Here is a 21,877-nt window from a genome sequence, read left to right as displayed (position 1 = left end):
GTTGCCAGCAGCCACGCATTGCTCTGAACCCTTGCATGCAGAAAGCAAGCAGTACAACAGCTTGTCAGCAGGATTTTAGCTGCAGATACTGTTCTTTATCTCTTTCTAAAAATGGGGATAAAGCATGAGAAGCAAATTAGCATAAGAATATATTTATGATAAACTTTTCAAAAATTTTCATGAAGCTTAAGGGTTTGACTCTACTCCAGTGTATTTGCAGATAACTTGTTTACTTATATGCTGGAACTCTTAGTGTCACATATCAAACCAGACACATAAATAAGTCATATATTCAAATGTGAGTACTGCACAAACGTTTTCAACAATAGATGTTCCAAATCCAAAGATGTGGGATTTCCTTAGCACATTTTAATGTAAAGGTTTTTAGTTTACAAAATATTTCTGTAAGGTTCAGCACCAACTGTTATGGAAGATGCATGAAGACCTGTTTTTCACCACTGTTATTTAAATGTTAAGAAGCAAACAATTTTTCTTGGCATTACGAGGCTCTTGATCCTTCATGCAAATCATGGCTCTGTAGCATAAACAGGATTGTACCACAGAGAGAAGCAGGGGGTGCTGAAGACCTGGCATCCACATCACAAGCATTTCAGGGGTTTATGTCTGTTGGGAGCAGTGGTGGTGGTGGAGCTGTTTGCTTTGGACCACTCCAGGCAGGTCCTATGGACTGAATGCCCACTAGCTACCGAGGCACAGCAGGAGCATTTGTTCATGAGAGCTCTCCCAGTCACCTTTCATCCAAAAGGAAGCGAGTCCATGGCATAACCCAAAGGGATGAGTGGGAGATCTACTTCAGAAATGCGTCATCAACCTGAATTAAAACACTAATGTGGACACCCCTCCAGCCTGTTTCTGCCAAGAGGTACAAGTCATACCTCGCTCCCAGGGGTGTCTTTACCACTGCTCCAAGACAAAGGCAAGAAAAAAGCTTTAAGAGCAAAGTTACAGAAGCTTCACTGAAGTGATGTATACCCACAAGCTCAATGTTACAGCTAGCCAGAAATTGTTCATAATGATTCAGCTAGACTTTCAAGGTGGCTTCAAAACAATTTAAATGAAATCCCCAGCCACTGGCAAAGCAAATGAGTCTTCACATAGGAGTTAATCCTTTTCTTCACAAGGAACAATGGTGAAAAGGTCTTGCATTAGAAGGCTACAGCCAGGGTGCAGAGCTGACTTCCTCAAGGTCAGCACTTCAAATGACCACACATGTGGATTTGGATGTCTGCCTTCAGGCATCCAAACTGAAAAATTCTCCATGAGATTTCTGTGCCACTATTTTTATTCCTTTAATAATTTGCCTCTAATGGGTGCCAAAGACATGCTTGTTACCAAAAGAATTGCATGAAGCAGAAGAAAAACTGCAAATTATCACCACTGAGAATGCAAACAGTAGGAAGAGATTCAGAATGCTAGGAAGGGATAAAAGGCCCCAAAATACATCTTAAGTCAGGAAATACTCTGAAAACAAATGAGAAGAACAAAAAGGAAGAGGAAGACCATCAGCAATATTTTAGGAACAGCATTAAGTCCAGGAGCAGCATTAGAAAAAGTGCAACTATTAGCTATACATTAAAAACATCTAAAGAAAAACTAGTATACCATGAACTAAACTAGTAAACTATTTCCATCATGATTTAAATAATAAAATGAATCCAGAAGGAAGCATTGACAGCCTTCTCTCCACTTTTTCATCTAAGAGAAGATGAAATTTAAAAAAGTTATACTGAAAAGAAAGAAAAACATTTAATAACTACTCTATTCTCATCCCAAAAGCTTTATGATGATCCTCAGATAAAGACATTTTACTGGACTATGTTATTCTTAATCACTGGTATCATCTGGTGAGAGCTGTCATCTGAGACATCTCTCGAGAAAATTTGAACCTGAGTCTGAGATGCTGCATTATCAACAGCAGCTGCCCCAAGCGCCTGCGGTGGTTGCGGAGCTGGCGATTCCCCACCCACCTCCCGTCGCAAGCGTTCACCCTCTGCCTTGCTACCGAGGGGAACCCGGGTGACCTTCCACTGAAACCACGATGCAGGTAACGGCCATGCAGCCACCAATCACGCTGTCGTGTTCAGTGACAACTAAGTGTGCCACTAGTATTTTGGATATCCCATAAGAGGTTCCCAAAATTTCATTATCGTGGTCCCCAACATCTGCTTTTTCACCCCAACTACACAAATTACTCAATATTGTAACTTCAGAGTATAGACTTTGCAGGTCAACAATTAAAACCTCACACATTTACAAATTAACATGTTTCTTGTAAGGTGATTGCTTTAATCCCCAACACACAGTTTAGTCTATAAGGATGAGAGCCAAAGACAGCAGGGTCACGAGGAAACACCACCAAGTGACTTAACCTTTGTTTGCCTCTTTGTAAAAACGGCTACTTGGTACACTAAGACACTGCAATGAATAATTCATTAACATTTGAACACTACTCTGAAGTCAACACCTTGTAGATTAGTGCTAATTATATGCAAGTACATTTATTAAATACTGTTATTCGCATTTAGTTGTATTTATGAGACGTCTGTTTGCAGCTCAAATCACTCATAAGTTGATGCACTGTTTGCTAGCATTGCTCACTACAGGACTAATCAAATTATGTGACCACCCACAATACTAATATATGTGTGTTATTATTCTCAACTTATTTGAGAGTGAATACATGCAAGTGAATACATAAAGTCATATTTGGTCACACTGAATATTCATTTACTATTTCCTGAAGATTGTAACACTGGATGGTGACAGCAACAAATGCATGCACTCAACATGCATGGCAAGTGATTTATTTCTGTACAGAAATATTTCTGGATTTGTGATTTGCTTCATAAACCCCAAATAACATGTCAGCATTCAAACATTTTTAGACATTGCCACATCTTTCAGAAAAAAGAAAGGGGGGAATTTTGAGAAGGAAAAAAAACACCAATACATTTATAGCCTTCATTTTTGATAATCTGAGCAAAATGCAGTAAGTTAGTCACTGAAATATGCCTATATCATCATCTTTAAAAAAAAAATCTGAATAACATTTTTTTTTAATTTAAAAGCACGATTCTCTTCTATGGAAATTTTTATCTAGCCTGTAATCTAAAAAGGAAAGATCCTGTCAAAATACCGTAGTTTTATACATCAGGAAAACAACAAAACTCAGCATGAATAGAACAATACTTAACTATTCAAAACCCTAATTGCAAAAGCTATTTTTAATCTTAAATGCAGCTAAGTATAATATTTACAAAGCATAAAGTTTTCATTGTAATAAAAAATGCCTATTATTTTTTCATTATGATGTTAATTGAATCCATCAAATAGATCTACTTACAGTCATTTTACTATGACCTAACTTAAAACAGTTCATTATATACATCAGAATATAGCAATTTACTGACAAAGACCTTTGTATTGTATCCTGTAGATGTTTTTCTTAAATCAGGTTTGTCTCTACTTTTAATAATACTGGTAGGATACAATGCTTGGTCCCAGCACAATGGCTTCAGAGTAACGTGAAGCCCCACAGAGAAGAGGGAGCAGACAAAGCGGGGCTGCCGAGCATGCAGAAGAGGCTGCTAAGCCCCTCTGGCATGGCGGGATGGGGTGGGTTGGGGTGGGATACCCAGTCAGCTCCTGTCATGACCCAGTTCTGAGCTGCTGGTGGGGCTTTCCTTCTTCAGGGTTCCCTGTATCAAGTAATGCCAGTCTGGGGGCTTTCAGCCATATGGAGAGCTCAGCCTGTCCCTGCAGGGTCACAAAGATCAGCTACAAAGCATACAGCAGAAGTTTCTGTAGGTTTGGAGAAGACATTGATGGTCTCTAGCTGCTGCACCCTAATCAGATACTGCAGCACAGGTCTTAATTTACCATAAACAAACATGGAACTTGTATGATTGCAAAAAAAATGTACACAGAAACAGCTGATTTTACCATCTCAGCCTGTAACAATACCATAGAGATGAAGTCTCATTTCAATGGGATGCTAATTCTCAAGTTATATGATGATACTTAAAAGGGGAAACTCTTCAGACAATTTAGATGCACAATCTGCCATAAAACTGCTCATGATCCTACTCAAATTTTACATATAAATTGGGAAATTGCCTTTACAAATAACCAATTGAGTAAACAGCAGAAGAAGCAGGGATGTTAATTGTCCTCATTACCCCCAAAGCAATATAACTTTATTATCAATATCTTAAAAAATATTTTTATAATAAGTCTATTCGACTTCAGTGTAAGGCAAATGATTGTGACTAGCAGTAGATTTACAAATGGAGCATATATACAAACACATATACCTCATCTGACTGTCCTATACCACCAATTAGATTTATTCCACTGAAAGAATAAGACTAACCTCTGCATAAAGTACATGACTGTCCTTCAACACGTATCCTACACTATTCTCTTGCAGTTCTGCAAAATTAAAAATGTGCATTTCTACAATTACACAAAGAATTTTTGTAATAATTTCCAAAATACAATAGTTCCAACACCAGCTGTTCAGCAAGCAAAGAGAGATGGAGCAAAAAAATTTCCAAAATTCCAAAAAGAGTAGTTTAATCGCATCCTAACCTTAGAGGCAAAGAATTTCGAGAACAGTATGAAATAGCATATTTCAAAGAGAGTATTTTGTGAGCAACAGAGAATATCTCTAAAGCCCTTCTTCATAACACTGTTTATTAAAAAAGCCAATTGCAGCACAGATGTGAGCATAAACATGATCTTGGCAATGGCAGCAGTCATTGTGGCATCTCCTGGGTGCAGCAGAGTGTAACCCAGCTCTCTCTTTAAGACACCACACTAGCCACCTTCCTGCCGCTCTTCCAGAGGAAGTAGCTTGAAATTCATTCTGCTGGCACTTACAAACGCGTTATGTGCCTAAAAGAAACAATTTTATGTATATCCAGTGGGAAACCAATAATAAACACTGCATAAACTCTCAGCTTACCTGCCACAGATGCAAGTGTAGGAAGTATGGCGCATCCCACCTCGAGCATAGCAATAGTGCTGAAAAAGGCTGCAAAGAAAGAAATTGGTAATTAATAATATATTCAAAACTACCACAAGACAGGGAGGAAAGCAAGTCTTGTTTCAGTACAGCTGTGTTGGTGCAAGTTCCAGGCTCCCTGACGCAGTTCTCTGTCCTTTTGTGCTCAGTTTAGCACTCAAATTCACCTAGAGCCACAGCTCAACTGTTTTGTGGGTCATCACGTGGTTTTTGGGAAGCCCGTCAGGGAACTCTGCACTGAAGAAGAGATGCTGGAGTGCAGCTCAGTAACTGCAAATGGCAAATTGCTTTCTTTAGCAATCCAGCACAGCAAGGCAAAATACTGTAAACAGAAGGTTGTTAATCTGCCCACAGAACGAACACGATGATTACAGTTAAACAAATGTTGAAACAGTGGCTAAACTATCTTAAGTGAAGTTGAGAAAAATACTTCCTGCTGGCATTTCAGGGACACAACCACATGTATGATCCATATTTTGAGCCCTGCTGCCTTCCACCCATGGCGTGGAGATCCAGTGAAAGCGAAGTCCAACCAACCTACTGCCAGTTAAAGCTCCCCAGCGGGTGCAAAGGCAGCTGGTGCTGCATCACCTGAAACGCCTGGGTTCGACCAGCCCCGAAACGAAGGGCTGGCTGGAGGCGTGCCACCACGAGCTGGGCTGGGGGAAGAGCTCTCCAACAGGGCAAAGCTTTTCCTCAATAAATTTTAGCAGAAGCTCTCTCGTTTTAACCATCTCACTGACACCCACTGACTTTACTGCAGGCTAAACCAAATATTCCTGGCTGTGTGAGAAGCCTGAACCGCATCTGACCGTGTGGTTTGTCCTCTCTGAGGACCAGCAGAGCTCTGCCACCATGTCAAGGCAGGCACTCTCTACCAGCATTACAGTCCCTGCCGAAAAGCATAGGCTCATGTTTTCTGCGCATACCAGGATATGCGCACAGAAAACATGAGACCATCCAATTTCACACTGAAATGCTTAAATACCTCTATGATCTTCCCCTGCCCAAATGAGGAGAATCAGCAAAGATCAAATCCCAACAGCAAGAAGATACTGTGATAATATTAGCTGAGTCCTCAACAACACATGGAGACCGTTACGAGACGTCGGTGTTTGCTGTTGTGCCTGAGGGATGGGGAAGAGGAGGGAGAGCAGCCACACATTCTCCATCGTTATTCTTGTCGCAATGCCATCCTGCTGGAGGAGCTGTTTGGCCTTAAAAGCTGTGGAAAATTTTATTTTTACTGTCAAAGTCCCCTTCACATGAGGGCAGCTGTGCCCAAAGCACAATTAATATAGGATTAGGTGCTTTAAGAGCTAAGCACATATCACGAACCCTTTTGTTCTTTCTGAAATATGCTCTAATTACAATCCAATTCCCTTTAATACTGAATGGATTTGAAAAACTCATTTGTTGTAATACTAAAATCATTTCATTAACACAGAGTGATAATGGTGCTATTCAAAGAATAGAGAAGTTGGGATTTTGTCCTTCTGCAACAGCAAACCACAGAACACAGTTCAAATTCTTTCAAGAATATTAAAGACATTACGCACTTGTAAATCCAAATCAGATTTTAAAATTATACAGAATGACAGTATTTCAAGAGAAACAAAACAAAATATAAAAATTAAACAGATGAGAAAAAAGAAAAGCCTACATTTAGGGACAACAGCCTGACTTTGTAAGGAGACAAATCTTACAAGATTTTTCAGCTCAAAATGCTGTCATTTTACAAGATAGAAATGCTAATTATGTATTGCCCTAGAAACCTGTAACTGTGAAGAGTAGATCAAGTGACAGGGAAGCTAAGGAAAAACTCTGAAATGGAGCATGTATAGCAGAAATATCACTAAATTCAGCAAATGAAACTTTTATAAACTGCCTTTTGCTGTCATGCAGATGCTTCTTCACCTAAGGGACTTTTCAGATGGAAACAGTTATTGACCTGCTCCTCCATAACATGCTTGCCTGTATGCAAGGTATACTCCACAAGACACTGTGCACAAGCATTTTGCACAATACTGTATTATATTGTTAAACATATATAGTCATGTTCTAGGAAGTAACTTTCACTGTATTTTATAGACCCTTTACACTAAACTATTTGTATCTCCTCTCCACAGCAACTTTCGGTAACCTTCTAAAGAGCTTTAAAAATGAAATAATGAAGGTTGTAAACATCCTTCCATCATCAGTAATGCAGAGATAGCAGAGTTTATTTTACCATATGACAACTGATCACATATTCATGGTTGAAATTTATATGAAACTGTGCAGCAGAGTAATAGTAGTCACCTTTCACTGTATTCCCAGATTAGCAATAAAAAGTGGTAAATAAATTAAGACATGCTTCATATAATCCAGCTGTTGGCTGAACTTCATTCCTGTTTTCTGAAAGAGGAAACTTGATTGTTTCATCAAACATTTATGGACTTTCTTTTAAGAGCAAGTAAGAAGTGGTTTTTAATGTGATTGAGCTGGAGATAGTATAACTTTACCAGGTAACATGTTTTCCACTAGCAGCAGTAAAACTACTCACATCACTGAATTTACTTTTTCAGGCTATGACCCATTAGAAATGTGCTCATGCAGTTGGCAATTAATTCAACACTGCTATCAGAGACAGCTAACATTCTTGTATAACATGTAAGACTTAAGTGAAGTATTGCATAACCCTTTGATGGTAAATGGTGGGTTTTCAAAGCTGAAAAATGCATACATAGAATTTTGGAAGTCACCAGTACTTTATAGTTAAAATCCTGATTTCACTGAAGTCAGTGCAAATTCTACCACTAAACTTTATCGTGCCAGGATTTCTCCGTCTATGCACTACAAAATTCTTTATCTGTGTGATACAAAAGTGAGAAGTCTGAAATATTTGGATAGAATATCATGTAATCTGGAGTGCCTCCTGCACTGCAAATACTGCATCTTCAACTTTGCCTGGTCTTTTTGACTGGATGATATGTATGTTTAGGCAGTTTTATATTGGTGCTGGATGACTTGCTGTGAATTTCTAATGTAGCCCACACAGATACAAGAGTTAAGGACCTCTTTCTTTTCTCTTACATGTGCTTCCTGTCATGTTTTATGCAGTATTTCCCTGGAGGGTGTATGTATTGCTTATCATTCACATACTATCTCAGTGGTGTATACAGGTCAGCCAATGGTGTACAGGCATGTCAAATGTTAGCTTTTTAATGCATATGGCTTTATTTGAGTTAGCATGTTCTTTTTATTGTTTAGAAACAACTTTTTTAATATAAAGGTAATATACTGTTTTTTTCCAAAAATATCAACTTCTTTAGTCATGTTATAATTGACTGATCATATGTAGAGTTCAAAGATGATTTTTAAAAACTCACCATTTTTTCCATTAACTTAAAAAAGGGCAAACATTAGCCCCTATTAATGCTCAGGTAAATCTAACACAAGTGCTTTGCCACCCTCACAAATATGCTGAGGCATCAGGTAATCTTAGCCCCCCAGCTCTGCCTAGTCTTGACTACTTTACTGACAATGCTGATTTAAAAGACAAGAAAACTCACCTTTCAGAAATAATAGGTTCTTTATCATTAGAAAAAACATAAAAGTATATACTCAGTATTTTTGAGATTTTAAAGGAGTATTGCATACATCCAAACAACCCCCCCCAAATGCTAAAAAAGCTGCAACTTTAATCCATTTTTTTAAAGTAAAACCTGCTGTGGAGAGTCTTTCTGTCAGTAGATTGCGAGAAGCCCTCTTACCATGATGCTCTTACTGCTTGTGTCCTACGATCACCTCGAGCCCAGTCTCTGCTGCCATCAAAGGCATCCTGACAGTTCCAGTCAGAACTCTGACCCAAATGGAAACGGAATCAAGTAAGGAAGTTCCATTTTACCAGTTTTCCTCCCTTAAATGGAATGATGGAATAAAGGCACAGAAAGCAGGAGAGGTACCAGCAGTCTGCAATAACTTCCCCTCACACTTTCTGCTTATTTTCAGATCTTTGTCCTCACCAGGATATGACATATCCATGTGCACTCAGCAGAGTGTGATTCTTATTTCCCAAGAGAAGTAAACAAGTAATCTCTATCTGAATTCCTGTCCTTGGCTCTTGTTGAATTACAACAAATATTCAGAATAAAATTGTGTTTTATATTTCTCAGCTATTCACTTCCAAAACAAGATACTGCTAGATCAAAGAGCTTCAAATTCCAAATAAATAAAGTATTTGGCCAAACCAATAAAGTATTTTGGCCTATGTCTTACAAAACAGGTAAGGCATAGTTAGAGAAAATGCAGTAAGTTTGGAGAAAAGAAAAATAGAGAGGGAACAGAAAGTGGCAAGGATATCTGACACAGGACCCTACCAAAAACTTAAGCCCGGTTTCTGTAACTGCCCAAAACATTCCTCAGTGGCATCTCCTGATTCTGTTGGATCTACCCTGAATCCGATAGTAAGATTTTCTTCAGCTGCTATTAACATCGCAGTTTTTCCAAGAGAAAGGAAAAAGCCTATCTAGCTGAAAAGCCAGCGCTGCCTATGATACTGTTCTGGTTTTAAAGAGATTCTTCAGGCTGTATTAGAGTCTTGACATGGAAAGCAAACAGGTACTGCACCCACATTCCCACTAATTTTTGCTACTGTTTTACTTTACTGAGTGCATATCACAATGTTCTCTGTGTTACTCGCAATTACCCTGCCAGATTCCTTGGGGGAAGAATATATACAACATTTCATTCAACAAAGTATTCCTCTTCAACCTTAAATCCCCAGACTCTTGCTCCTGCTATGAACACAAAAGACTGGGTATCTGCTCCCTCTTCAGGAGCAACAAGAAAAGGCCACCTGTGAGCGGTCTAGCAATACTGGGACCAACTAACTTTCTTTGTTCTTGCCTCTATTTTCATGCACTTGGTCAGAAGCCTCATCAAAGGCACAGACACAGAAAAACTGAAATAATTCCCTAGGGAGGAAAGGAAAATGCTGAGAAGCTGCTGGGTGTCCAAAGGCCATAGCATGATGCTGAGAATCGAACATGAAACCCTGTCCCTGCGGGGAGAAGGGTCTTTACCAATCCCTCTGGAATCCACCCAATTCCTCCATTCACCATACACTCTCTGGCAACCGCAGGGAAGCACACGCTCATCTGGAATTCCCATTTAATTGCAGAAAAGAAAGAAATACCGCCATTCCGATCAGTAAAAAAGATAAAAGCTTAATGGCATTCCAGTACAAAATACGTTACAGCCCCTCCACCCGGTCTCACATCCTTAGACAGTAGCAAAGCTTTGTGGAATTTGGGTACGCCTGACTTTGGGATGGATCAAAAACTAATCATTCAAGGTTTTCTGTGAAGGAGGACCAGAAGTACTGAATAACCCCATTCATTATTTCCAGATACTGGAGTCACTTCAAGAACACCTGCTGGGAACAGTAGTTCAGGAACCAATTTTTTTAGATTACGTATCAGTGAGATCGGCTGTCATAAATTTAACTCTCCTGGTGAAGCATACAATACACGGAAGAGTCAAGGACACTCATGGGTCAATATCTCATTAAGGCTTTTAAATTGAAAATATATATTTATTTTAAAATTGTTTCACAAGTGATCACTCCCTGGTTTGAGGATGTTTTGGATCCACGATAATTTCTCAGTGCACCTTTCAGAAAGCTGCCTCCTAATAAAAAGAAACCTTTGCACATTTCAAAAATATTATTCTCTGAAGGCAGCCCTTGGGACTTGGCTTGAAATGCAAGCAGGTGGTTTTGAACTATGAATTGGAAACCACAGCAGGTTAAGGGAGTTCTGTACAGAACTCAGAGGATTTTCTTTTTTTCTTTTTTTTTTTTTTTCATGAGTACAGTTGGAAGAAGTAGGTGAATATCTATTAGTTATCTGTTGACTGAATTAGTTTTGAATTCCAACTAGAATGTGCCCTCACGCTTTTGTATGATGTCGGTATCCAGAATAGACATGAGACAGGCTAAAACATAAAGCTTTAAAAAAAATAATTCACAAAAGGCCAAGTTTTCCAAAACTGATTTCTCTTTTATATCAGGACTGGCAGCCATTGATCTTGATCATTTAGACATCTAAGTATGTTCACATGAGGAAGCTGTAAAGCCCAAATAACACGTAATTGAGAATCCACAGTAAATGCCCATGGTATCTGAAATATATACTGAGCACCAAGCTAGGGCAAAGAATTACAGACATGGTAAAGAAGAGGCAGTGCCAGTTAGAGTGGCTAACAACTCATGCCAGTGAGTATATTATCAAGATGAGCAATACTTTGTTTAATCCCACACTAGCCACACTGAGGTTCTTCAATAAACAGCAGTTTTCTTTGTTAAACGGTTTATTTTGGTAATCTTATTTGTTTTCTGTGGGCAAACGAGCTGCTTTGAGGTTTAGCTCATCTAATGCTAATTGCATGTAGTTTACAACAAAGCATTCCGTTTATGCAGCATTGCAAACATGTCCAAGGTTCTTCTAATACAAAAAGCTCAGTATTTCACTGAGAAAGAATAAATAAAGGGAGTGGGAAAGAGTAGGAGAAATAATCCAGTTTACCGTTCGTGAACAAGTGGTGTGTTACAAGCATTTGTAATAACAAGTAGTATTAGCACTGGGTGCCAATGAGCAAAGGTTTCTTCTACAGCTCAGAGACAACATAGTCAAAGATTTTACAAAAGCAATAATATTATTTAAGTGGTCTATGTGACTGGAAATTGCTTAGGACAGAACTACTGCTCCATCAACAAAAGGAAACAAAAACACTTCCATGCACTGATTTCTTAAATCTGATTGTTTGCGCAATTTCCAATGGAAAATCTTAGAGATTCAAATCATTGGCTGGGTAGTTGTGCATGTTCATGGAGCAGAGATGTTGAAGCTTATTACTAGCTAATGGGATTTACAGAAATACTGAAAGCAGCTATACATTCAAGCAGGTCTGTTCACAATTGCCCTAATTTCCATCATGTGCAAACAGAGGTAATATTTCTTATTTTTTGAAAAATCTTGATCCTTCTGAATCCCGACATCTAGATTCTGTTCTCATTTTTGACATTTTTAGTGCTTGTTCTTAAATTAAGTTATTTTTATTTGTTTGCAGCAAACTCTAGATAATAACAGGTCCTTAGAAGGGAAATATATTATTTGAGTTCAGCAGGGATAGAAAAAGTAGAACTTTCGTAAGCAGGTATGACATATGGAGCTGGCAGCATATTAATGTAACTGTAATGCAGAACATATATTATGAAATAAGGAAAAGCTGTGTAGAAGCAGCATAGAGGTGAATTGTCTCAGCTTTGTAATCAAAAATCCATGTTGGTATTTCTAAATGTGCAACTTCATTTACTAAAATAGATGACTAGCCAGAGCTCAGGGCAAGAATAGAGGGTAGGATTACCCCAAAACGCAGATACCTTCTAAGCATACAGACTGACAGATCACAGGGGTGCCATTCCTTCAGAAAACAAAGCCCACTAAGCCATTTCACCAGCCATTAGTGCTACCTTGAAACCAAAGACACATTGAACAAAGTCCATAAATAATTCAAACTCAGCACTGTCACAAATGTCACATATGATTTACAATGACTGAAAGTAACTGATAATCTCGGCTCAAGAACAGAGAATTTAGGTTAGCAGTAATTAGCATTTTAATTGCATAACTGGGAATTATAAATTACCTGTCTTACATAGAAAATAATTGAAGAGGTTATACAATATTAGCTGATATTTCATCTTTTTGGTTAAACCACATGGGTTGATGAATTCAGAGAGACAAACAGCTGTGTTTGGGCTTAAATTGTTTTTTTTTTCCAGTATGAGGAAAGGGCAAGCATTTTAACAGACATAATTTCTAAGAGCTTCCCAAACTCACGTCCAGTTGATTTGCCTTTCATCTAATTCTCCACTGGTGCTACACTTCTCTACTCCATTCTGAAGATTCATCAGATGATACATTTTCACAGAAATTCAGCTAACCCATTTCATTACAAACGCTCGAATGCAAACAGTGATTATGTAGATCTATAACCTCATATACTACTGCTGCTCGTTCAGAAGTGTGGCAAGACAACTTAGCAGGTACCCTAGAGATGGGACAGTTGCTAGAGTGCTCTGTAAATACGCCTTTACAATAAGTCAATCTGTAAATTGACATTCAAAGAGCATTTTAAGGAAGTCTTCAAGTATGGTTGTCAAATTATTTTTTTCTGAAGCTCTTAACTCTACTTGGAAAATTCATCTGTGATTTGTCACAATAGCTTGATTCACCTACCTAAAAACTGGTTGACTTATGAAGTCAAATGTTATGACAACTATTGAAATTTTTGCAGTTACTGTTTGCTAGCAACTAAGCTGACTGAAGTATTCATAGTACTAAACTGCAAAGATTTTAATGTTATTCTAACAAACTTGCAAGTCCAGGTCTACATGACTTTCTGCTTTTCCATATGTAAAAGTTCAAGCTGTAGTAACTTTGTACTGTCTGTCAACAGAAGAGCATGTCTCCTGCTAAATCTGCAATGGGACTGTTACAGAGAAAATAAAAATAAGGTTTATCCAAAGGATTACATCAGAGCTCTACTGAGAGAAAGAACTACTACCATTAAGTAGCAGATGGAAAAAGTAGAAATAGGACATGAGATTGCTGTCACTGAGAATGCAGCTATGATCAGACTCTTGCAAGTAAAGGAGTTAAAATAATTCAAATAACTGTACCTGCAGCTGGTAGTGAAAATGGACCATGTATACACTTCTGGAGTCTATTGCAAAAGCAAGTAAAACAGGTGGTCTTCAACCAACCTTAGATTGGGTGGTTCAACATTGATACCAAGGGGAACGCAGGAGTACAGCACACAGTTTAAGACAGGAAAATGTGTCCTTTTTCTGCACTGTGCTAGCATCAGCTTCTGTATGTTGATTCATGTTGCTTCCCACAAGCCTGAATCTCCCCACCCAGGGCACTGAGGCAGCTGACAGCAGCACCAGCTCTCGCTGCACTGCCCCTGCACAGTAACGGGGAAGCTCGAAAACCCTGAACCCAGGATTTTGTCTCATCTGTTCTCTACAGCAGAGGGGTTTTTAAATGAGTTTTCAATCTTCACCAAATACATAAATGAGTAACACAGCTCCCCATTGCCGCACAGTACAAAGCAAGAGCATACAGCAATGACCATTAAAAAAGGTCTCATTTTTATTTCTCCACCAATTCTAAAGTCCACCTAGAGTCATATACATTAGTAACAATACAAAAACAAGTTCTCAGTGGTCTAAACTTCATACTTAATCTAATATTACAGAAAGAGATGGCATGAAATTTTCTAATACTCATTGCTCCATTTCTAACTATAATAATTCTAGATCTCAACTGGCATATTTTAAATTAAATTTTTTGTAGTTTAAACCTATTTATCAACAGCTAATTAATGGGGTCTAAATCCTTTGATGACAGAATGATTAAACTGCGTTTTAACTAATCCATCTTTAATTAAAATGCTGCCAGCAAACCATTTCTGGATGTGTAAAAAGGACACATTTATAGTTGCTCACTCTTTAAATATGCATTATGTAAAGCCAATAATTAGAAGAACTCATGATTTCAATTATATTTTAATTACTGTTACATATAAAACATGCTTTAATAGATGTAATGCAATACATTTTCTTTCTTTACAACCCACTAATCATTCCTATTGGGGTGACAACCAAATAAAAGGAAGTTTAATGTATGCGTGCTAGTACTGGAATCTTGTTTTAGCTTTGAGCCAATTCTCTCTCCATTTCTTCTTTGCAGCAGAAAGGTACTTAATTATCTCCAAACCTAAAACACAAATGAATCCCTATAAATCCCTGCTAAAACTCTAAAAGGAGATTAGCTGTAACTGACCATAATAAAGAGAAAAGCTTTATCATTATTATTAAACTTGTATGTCTTCAAACCTCTTGAACTCAAAACACAAGGCTACTTAAAGCCTGCTAGTTAAAGAAAAAATATAAGGTGACATTGGTACAGAATTTCCTACTTTATTCTTCTACTTGTTTAAGGAAATAACATGAGTCAAGAGATGCTTTAATTATTGCAGGAGCCACTAAGTTTCATATATTTAGGGCATCCCTATTCCACCAGCTGGAAGGGGAGGGTGGTAGATGAACATAATGGGATGATTGCAGCCAACTCCCCATTATCTGCATTAATGGGAGGCTGAGACTTATAAATATGAAAGTGATAGAAGTTTAACTATTCTTTACTATGGCTAAGGTAGTTTTTAATGCAAATATGGGAATTTCTGAATCACAGGGTGCACAGTTAGCTGGTTAGGAGCACTTAATATCATACAGTAATTCAGCCTTTAAAATTGCATGTTATTACAATGGATATTTTTTTCTCACTAAGACAACTTAACATTCAATACATCATAGTTATTAAATATATTTCTAAACTCTACATGTTGGTTGTATCACACAGTAAGTTCTCAGTCATAGGGTTTCACTGCTTTCAGTGATCTCAATCTGATATGAAGAAACTAATAAGCTTATAGCAGAAGCCTGTTTAATTTGCCCATGAAATTGTACTTTACAATATTCAAAAAAGGTATATCATTTTATTACTATGACTAAGATATGTTGAATTTAATTTTCATAAACTGATTTCTACTGCTCAGATAGATTAATGAGATTGCCAATATTTCAGTTTACTTCAAGTTTTCTCTAAAAAATATTTAACAAACTTTGACAGCAAGATGTTTCCACATCACAGGTGCCCTAAGAAAAAGGCACTGAACATAAGGATATTGAAACATCCATGCAACAAAACTTAAGCTGCTTCATAGTTTGATTTTCATAAATCCTCTCCTCTCTTTTCCCCTTTTGTCTACTCCTGCACAGAGCAAACTTCTAGAGGCAGAGACTCTTTTAGTAAGCGCTCTGAAGGTTGATATTCTCATTAAATAACAAGAACAACAGATTATTATGAAGACTATGTGAATTGCATCTCCTCAAGAGAGTATGTCTGGAAGGGTCATTTTGACTACTTAAGTATTCATACTTAACAAATGTCTAGAATAAATGTTGCTGTTTCAATGAGCTTTATCAAGGTTCATCAAGAACACTCCTTACTTTTCAAAGGATTAAAATATATCTATCCTGAAGAAAAAACACTGGCATACAATTGCTGTCCCATCAAGTCAGGAGTCCAGCAGTGCCAACACTAGTCAAAAGCAGATAAATGAGAACGTATCTCCTCACATCTCCTGTCCTTCTAACCAGGTTACCATCTTTTTACTGTCCCTTATCATAGTGTATTCCTCTATGAGGCCATGGACAAATATATTTAAGGACAGCATGTACAACAATATTAAATGCAAAGAAATATCCAAGATCTAGTTGTTAGACAAGTGTTCAGGAAGGACAGTAGTAAGGCCAATACCAGAAACAGAAATGACATATGATAGAAGCAAATCAGATATATATGGCTGAAAGCAACTACCTGTCTTATTTACAATTTAATAACCTGGTGTATTTAAATGCTAACTATAGTAACTGCTTTTGTTTTAAGATGGCACTTGGGCCAGTGAAGTGCTATGATTTCCTTCTCTACAGTCTAAAGAGACTTCTAACTGAAGCAAGGACACAGTGCAAATGCCAGCTGCTTGCCTGCTTTCATGCTGAGTGAATCTAGTCCACTAGAGTAATACAGAAAGGGAGAGATTATCAACGCTTTCTCCTGAGGATATTTTCCGAGACTCACACCAAACAATTGCAGCTGCCAGAAGCAAGAACCCTGCAGTACACCAGGCTTCTCCCATGCACTTTCTGGAATAAAACAGCACAATTGCTGCTTTATTAGTAGAGAAAATGCATCTAAATATTGAAAAGCTGGTTAAGTATTTCAAAGTCATCTAGTGAACTCCAGAACACCAACTTTTTCCTAAAATTACATTCTTCCCTCCTATACCAAGAAAAGAACTTTTTTTCCTCTCAGGAGTCTAGACTGTCTGTTTGGTTGGGTCTGCTCCTAGATACTATGTCATCAAAAGGAAAGGAAAGTTTTCCTGGCTACTGCAGATAAATGACAGATCAGAGATGTCCTTCTCTAATCTTTTTGTCCATGTTTCAAGGGTCCTGGCCATATAAAATGAGTGAATAGGTGCCCTGAGGACTACACCATTTACCACAAATTACTTCTTTATGGAAGAATCGATTTTATAGTCTCCTGAATTTCAAACACTTGCCTCCTCAATCCAGTGGAATTACTCTTTTGAGAGCCAAGCCTGAGATAGATGACTCCAAGGAGCTACCCTTGGGGCTATGAACTATCTGTTATAAAAATCTAGAGAGGACTTATAAGTCTTTGAAAAAGACTCAGAGTAAAAAAAAATATATGTATCAACACTTTAACATTATATGGCTGAATGTGTCCAGATTAATCTGTTGAGTCTCCAACAATCTTCTCTCCCAACAGACTTGAAAGCTAGATTCACATCAATCCAATGTAACCGAACCAGAGAGCATTTGCAAAGGACAACAGAAGCTATGCTGCCCTGCACACCATCCTGCAAACTCCAACCTACAGGTTTTTCCTCTGAAGCTTGGAGAATTTTACAAAGCTGAATGCATGTGAATAAAACTTTAAAAACATGTTAACTAACTTCAGCTTGCAAGAACTCTCAGGCAATAAGCAAATACAAAACAAAAACTATTACCAGATATGGGGAACAAAATACATTCAGTAGAGATCATTTTAACACCTCTGAAGCTCTTGCTTTCCTCCATCCTCAGTCTCAAGAACAAATCCATAACACTAATTATGGTTCCCCTAGCCCACACAGTGGAGTAAGAAAAATCATTCAGGTGGAAGGTGAGTACAGCCTTAACAGGACTCTTAACAATTTAAGCTGTCACACAAGGCTTGACAAATCCACTTGCCTGCTCATAAGTGACACAGGAAATTGCCCAGTTCAGTGCTCATCAGTTTCTGCAGATCTACTGTTTTTATTAGAAAGAATTAAAGCCATAAGGGTTAGAAAGATGACATCAAGCAACTATAAATGAGTGTAGCATTTCACTGCACGCCTAAAACTCTGAGGATGTTTCAGTGACTCCGCTCCTAGCCCTTCAGAGCCTCCACCGGTACCAATTATAACAAGAACCTAGCCACTTGGCCAACAGTGTAATTCCTGGATCTGTCAAAAAATGAAAGAAAAAATGTTGTCCTCATGCTGCATGTATACTTAAGGCTTGAAACTGCTTGTGTCAAGATGTGAAACTGCACAGCAAAGCCACATCTGCTGGGAGGCGCGGCCACGCTTGCACGCTAAAATGGCACCCTCTGCTCTCTTTATGGAGAAGATTTGTTACCTGCTGAACACAGTTCTCCCTAAATGAAGATGAAGGCACACAGGAAAGCAGGGCAACACGCAGAGGCAATACTTGCAGGACAGTAGCTACCAGTTTAACCCCATGAGGTCTGCTGTGCTTTCCTGCTGACTTCAGCTTAACAAGCAATCACGTCCCTCAAGACAATGGAAAAAAATCTACACGTTAACACTGCTTTAAAGCACGCCCCAGACTGTAATGCTAAGGCCAAGCAGCACTGAGCTGATCTTTTGCAATTCTCACAACTTATTTCTTTCCTTGCAAATCTCTGCAACAGGACTCAAGCAGCTCCAACAGAGAGTCCAGGAAGCCAAAGACACTGGTTCTGCCAGGAATATAAAAAGTGTTGGAGATTCTTCTCGATTCAGTTGGCAACTATCTTTTTACTAATGCCTTTCACCTTGTTCCTTTCACCGCTCTCTGCAGAGAGGTGGACATCGCTCACTGGGTTCAGTAAGCCCATGGCACACAAATAGGCAAGGAGGCGTGGTGATGGCAGATGGCCTACAAGCCCCAAAGAGCCCAGGGAAAGGAGGAGAAGCAGCTACCCAAGTCATGGGTCGGAGGCGATTTCCTGATGGACAACACAGTGTCTCCACTCTGTCAGTAGTGCTCATCAGCATCAAAAGCAGCTCTCAGAAAGGTGACGGTTTCTCACCCTGCCCACCCTAGTGCCCTGACCGCAACCCTCTGTCCTTCCTTGCACCCAGGTGAGGAATGAGACAGATTTTTATGTTCAACCTAGGTAAGTCCTTACTTAGGAAAGTCTTTGCCAAAATATGCTGGTTTTCCATTAAAAAGGTGCTGGTTTTGTAAACAGGTAGAACTCATCATTTCCCTTTCTTTCTTTCAGTGGTTTCTATTATGTTTCTGTACCTCAGTCTCTGTTTGAATTTGCCCAGCTTCCCCACACAGTTACTGAACTCGCAGCGGCTTTTTTGTTCAAGTGCCCAAGTAGCCCAGACAGCACTGTGCACTGCTTAGATCATTTCAGTCTTATCGAAGCTAAACAGAACATAGCAAAATGACCATACCTGGATAATTCTGTGCGTAGGCACTCTTAGTCTCAATAAAGTGTTCTCCTTCTGCTTACACCAGTTTCCAAGTGGAGCCGACATTAGAATACTACTTTCTACACAGATACCAGACAGTAGTAGTATATACAGAGATTTTAAAAAAAACTCTAAAAATTACCTTGGACTAGATTAACACCTTCTGAGGTATTCAAGCCTTATTCTGAGATGCGTGTGTGTGTATATATATAAAATATATACAATATATACATTATATATAAAAATATATTATTTGTATTATACCCACACACTCACATATATACAATCTCATTAGCTCTTTCTGAGAGAATTTCACTACACAGAGGACTTGTTCAGTTGTTTGCAAACTCTTATTTCTAAGTTATTTCCAGATCACCAGTCCAGCACCCTGCAGCTTTCATCTAAATTCTTTCTTCTTAAACCTATGACGACTCTCTTAGCTATATTAAAAACATTTTGTATCAATAAGCTCAGCTGATAAAATGAACCAGATCTTACTAAATGAATGTCCAATCATTGTAATGATCTACTAGCTCTCAAAGGTATACATATATATGATTTATCGGGCTCTAGAGATCACTTCTATTAACTCAAACACCATCAGAATTAATGTCAATTCCTCTGTAACCCCATTTGTGAAAAAAGAACAAGCATTAGAAGACGATTCTTTCCTGACGACTACTTTTGTCTGTCAGTCAGCCAGATTTTAATCCATTTAATGAGTACCTTATTAATATTGTATAGAACTAATCAAAATGTTGTGTGATAGTAAGTCAAATGCATTACGGAAGGCTAAGTACATTACATCTATTGAGTTACCTTTATCAGCCAAATGTAATCTAATTAAAAAAAATTAAATCCAGGTTTCTCTAACAAGATCTTTTCCATAAAAATCACATTAACTCAAATGAATTAAACACTTGTCCTGTGTTACTGGAACCCCATATCAGCATTGCCGTAGTTGCCAAATGAGCTTTCCTCATCAGGAATCCAAGCTGGCATCTCCCAAGTCTGCACCTCATGGCGGCTCCCCTCCTTCCTGTCCCATGGAAATCAGAACAGGACGATTTGCTAGATTCTAAACCACCTTTAAGGCCTTCTATATTGTAGACATATATTGCTATTAAAATAATTAGGAAACAGCAATAGCAAAAAAAGATCATTCATTTTCTCATGAAAGAAATGTGTATAGCTTTTCACTTTTAATACTACATCTACTGGAGGAGAAGAGGAACTGATAAATGAGATTTGTCTAGATCACGGAGTCATTTAATGAAGTTAATCATGAAACAATTTTTACATTCAAGAACATAAATCTGATATATTAAAGCAATTGATAACTAAAAAGCTAATTTTATTTCTTCATTTCTTAGATATATTTTAAATTGTATTTTTTTAAAGCACTACTTATTTAACTTCAGACATTAGCTGGCTGGTAATTCCACCAAATAAATGACTTTCCACTTCAGTTTTTGAGTTCACTTATTTTTACGTGTCCCCAAGTATTCGGCAGAAACCAGTTAAATCAATAAAAAAATGTCAATTTTGATCTGCCTCATGAGATGCAAAAGCTTCAGATAGATTTTCAAGTCAGAAGATAGGGCGACTAGAACAGCTCTTATTAATAGCCTTTAAAGAGAGTGGCAGGAGCAGAAGACAGCTCCCTCGATTTAGCCTGGATTAAGCGGACACTGTATGCAGACAGACCTTCAAGCACTGCAAATCACTTTAAAACTCTACATTGTGGTTGAACTCTCTGCTGTCAGAACTGGTTGGGTTACATCACATGGGATAGTTTACAGCACAGTGACAAGCATTTTGCTAAACTGCTAAGTGTATATAGCTTATCATAATAAGTTAGAACTACTTAGGACAGATACTTGAGCAAAGGTCTACAATAATCAGTGAGATAAAGGAGATTGTTTGACATAGAACTAATCAGAAAATCATTATAGGACAAGAGAAAATACAGAGGCTTTGCTAGAGATTTCACTGGCTTTTAAATAGCATTTTCTATGTCTCCCCTATCCTGTCAAGGCCTTCTTTGGTTTTATGCCACCTGTATGTTAAGTGGACTTGCAATAGAGAAGTGATGTGAGGTAATTTTTAATTGGGCAGATACTCAAATTTCATGACAGATGAAGCATCATGGGTAGATATCCAGTTTTTATGAACCAAAGGATTTGACATCAGTATCATTCATATTAAGAAAGGAAGCAAAGGAAAACTTTGCAACTAGGATGCATGTGGTGCTTCCTAATTCTGTTTAACAAAACGTGTAGTGAGCAAGGTAGAATTTAGCTTTGGTTTTCCTTTCCCATTCCTTTCATTTCATTTCTAATGCATTTGCCATCAGTCATCTCTGAACATAAAATCATTTAAACCATAAAACAC

General features: G+C 38.1%; 1 protein-coding gene across 1 annotated transcript in view; it reads right to left on the bottom strand.

Moving 5' to 3' along the window:
- Nucleotides 1–21,877, bottom strand: part of PEPD (peptidase D) — a 145,718-nt gene that overhangs the window by 57,888 nt on the left and 65,953 nt on the right. The window contains exon 10 of the mRNA XM_067302497.1: nt 4,988–5,056. Within this exon, the coding sequence (XP_067158598.1) occupies nt 4,988–5,056 (69 nt within the window). The remainder of the gene's footprint in view (nt 1–4,987; nt 5,057–21,877) is intronic.

Source organism: Apteryx mantelli, chromosome 10 (genome assembly GCF_036417845.1).
Source record: "Apteryx mantelli isolate bAptMan1 chromosome 10, bAptMan1.hap1, whole genome shotgun sequence".
Lineage (NCBI taxonomy): Eukaryota > Metazoa > Chordata > Aves > Apterygiformes > Apterygidae > Apteryx > Apteryx mantelli.
This window is presented reverse-complemented; position numbering and strand designations above follow the sequence as displayed.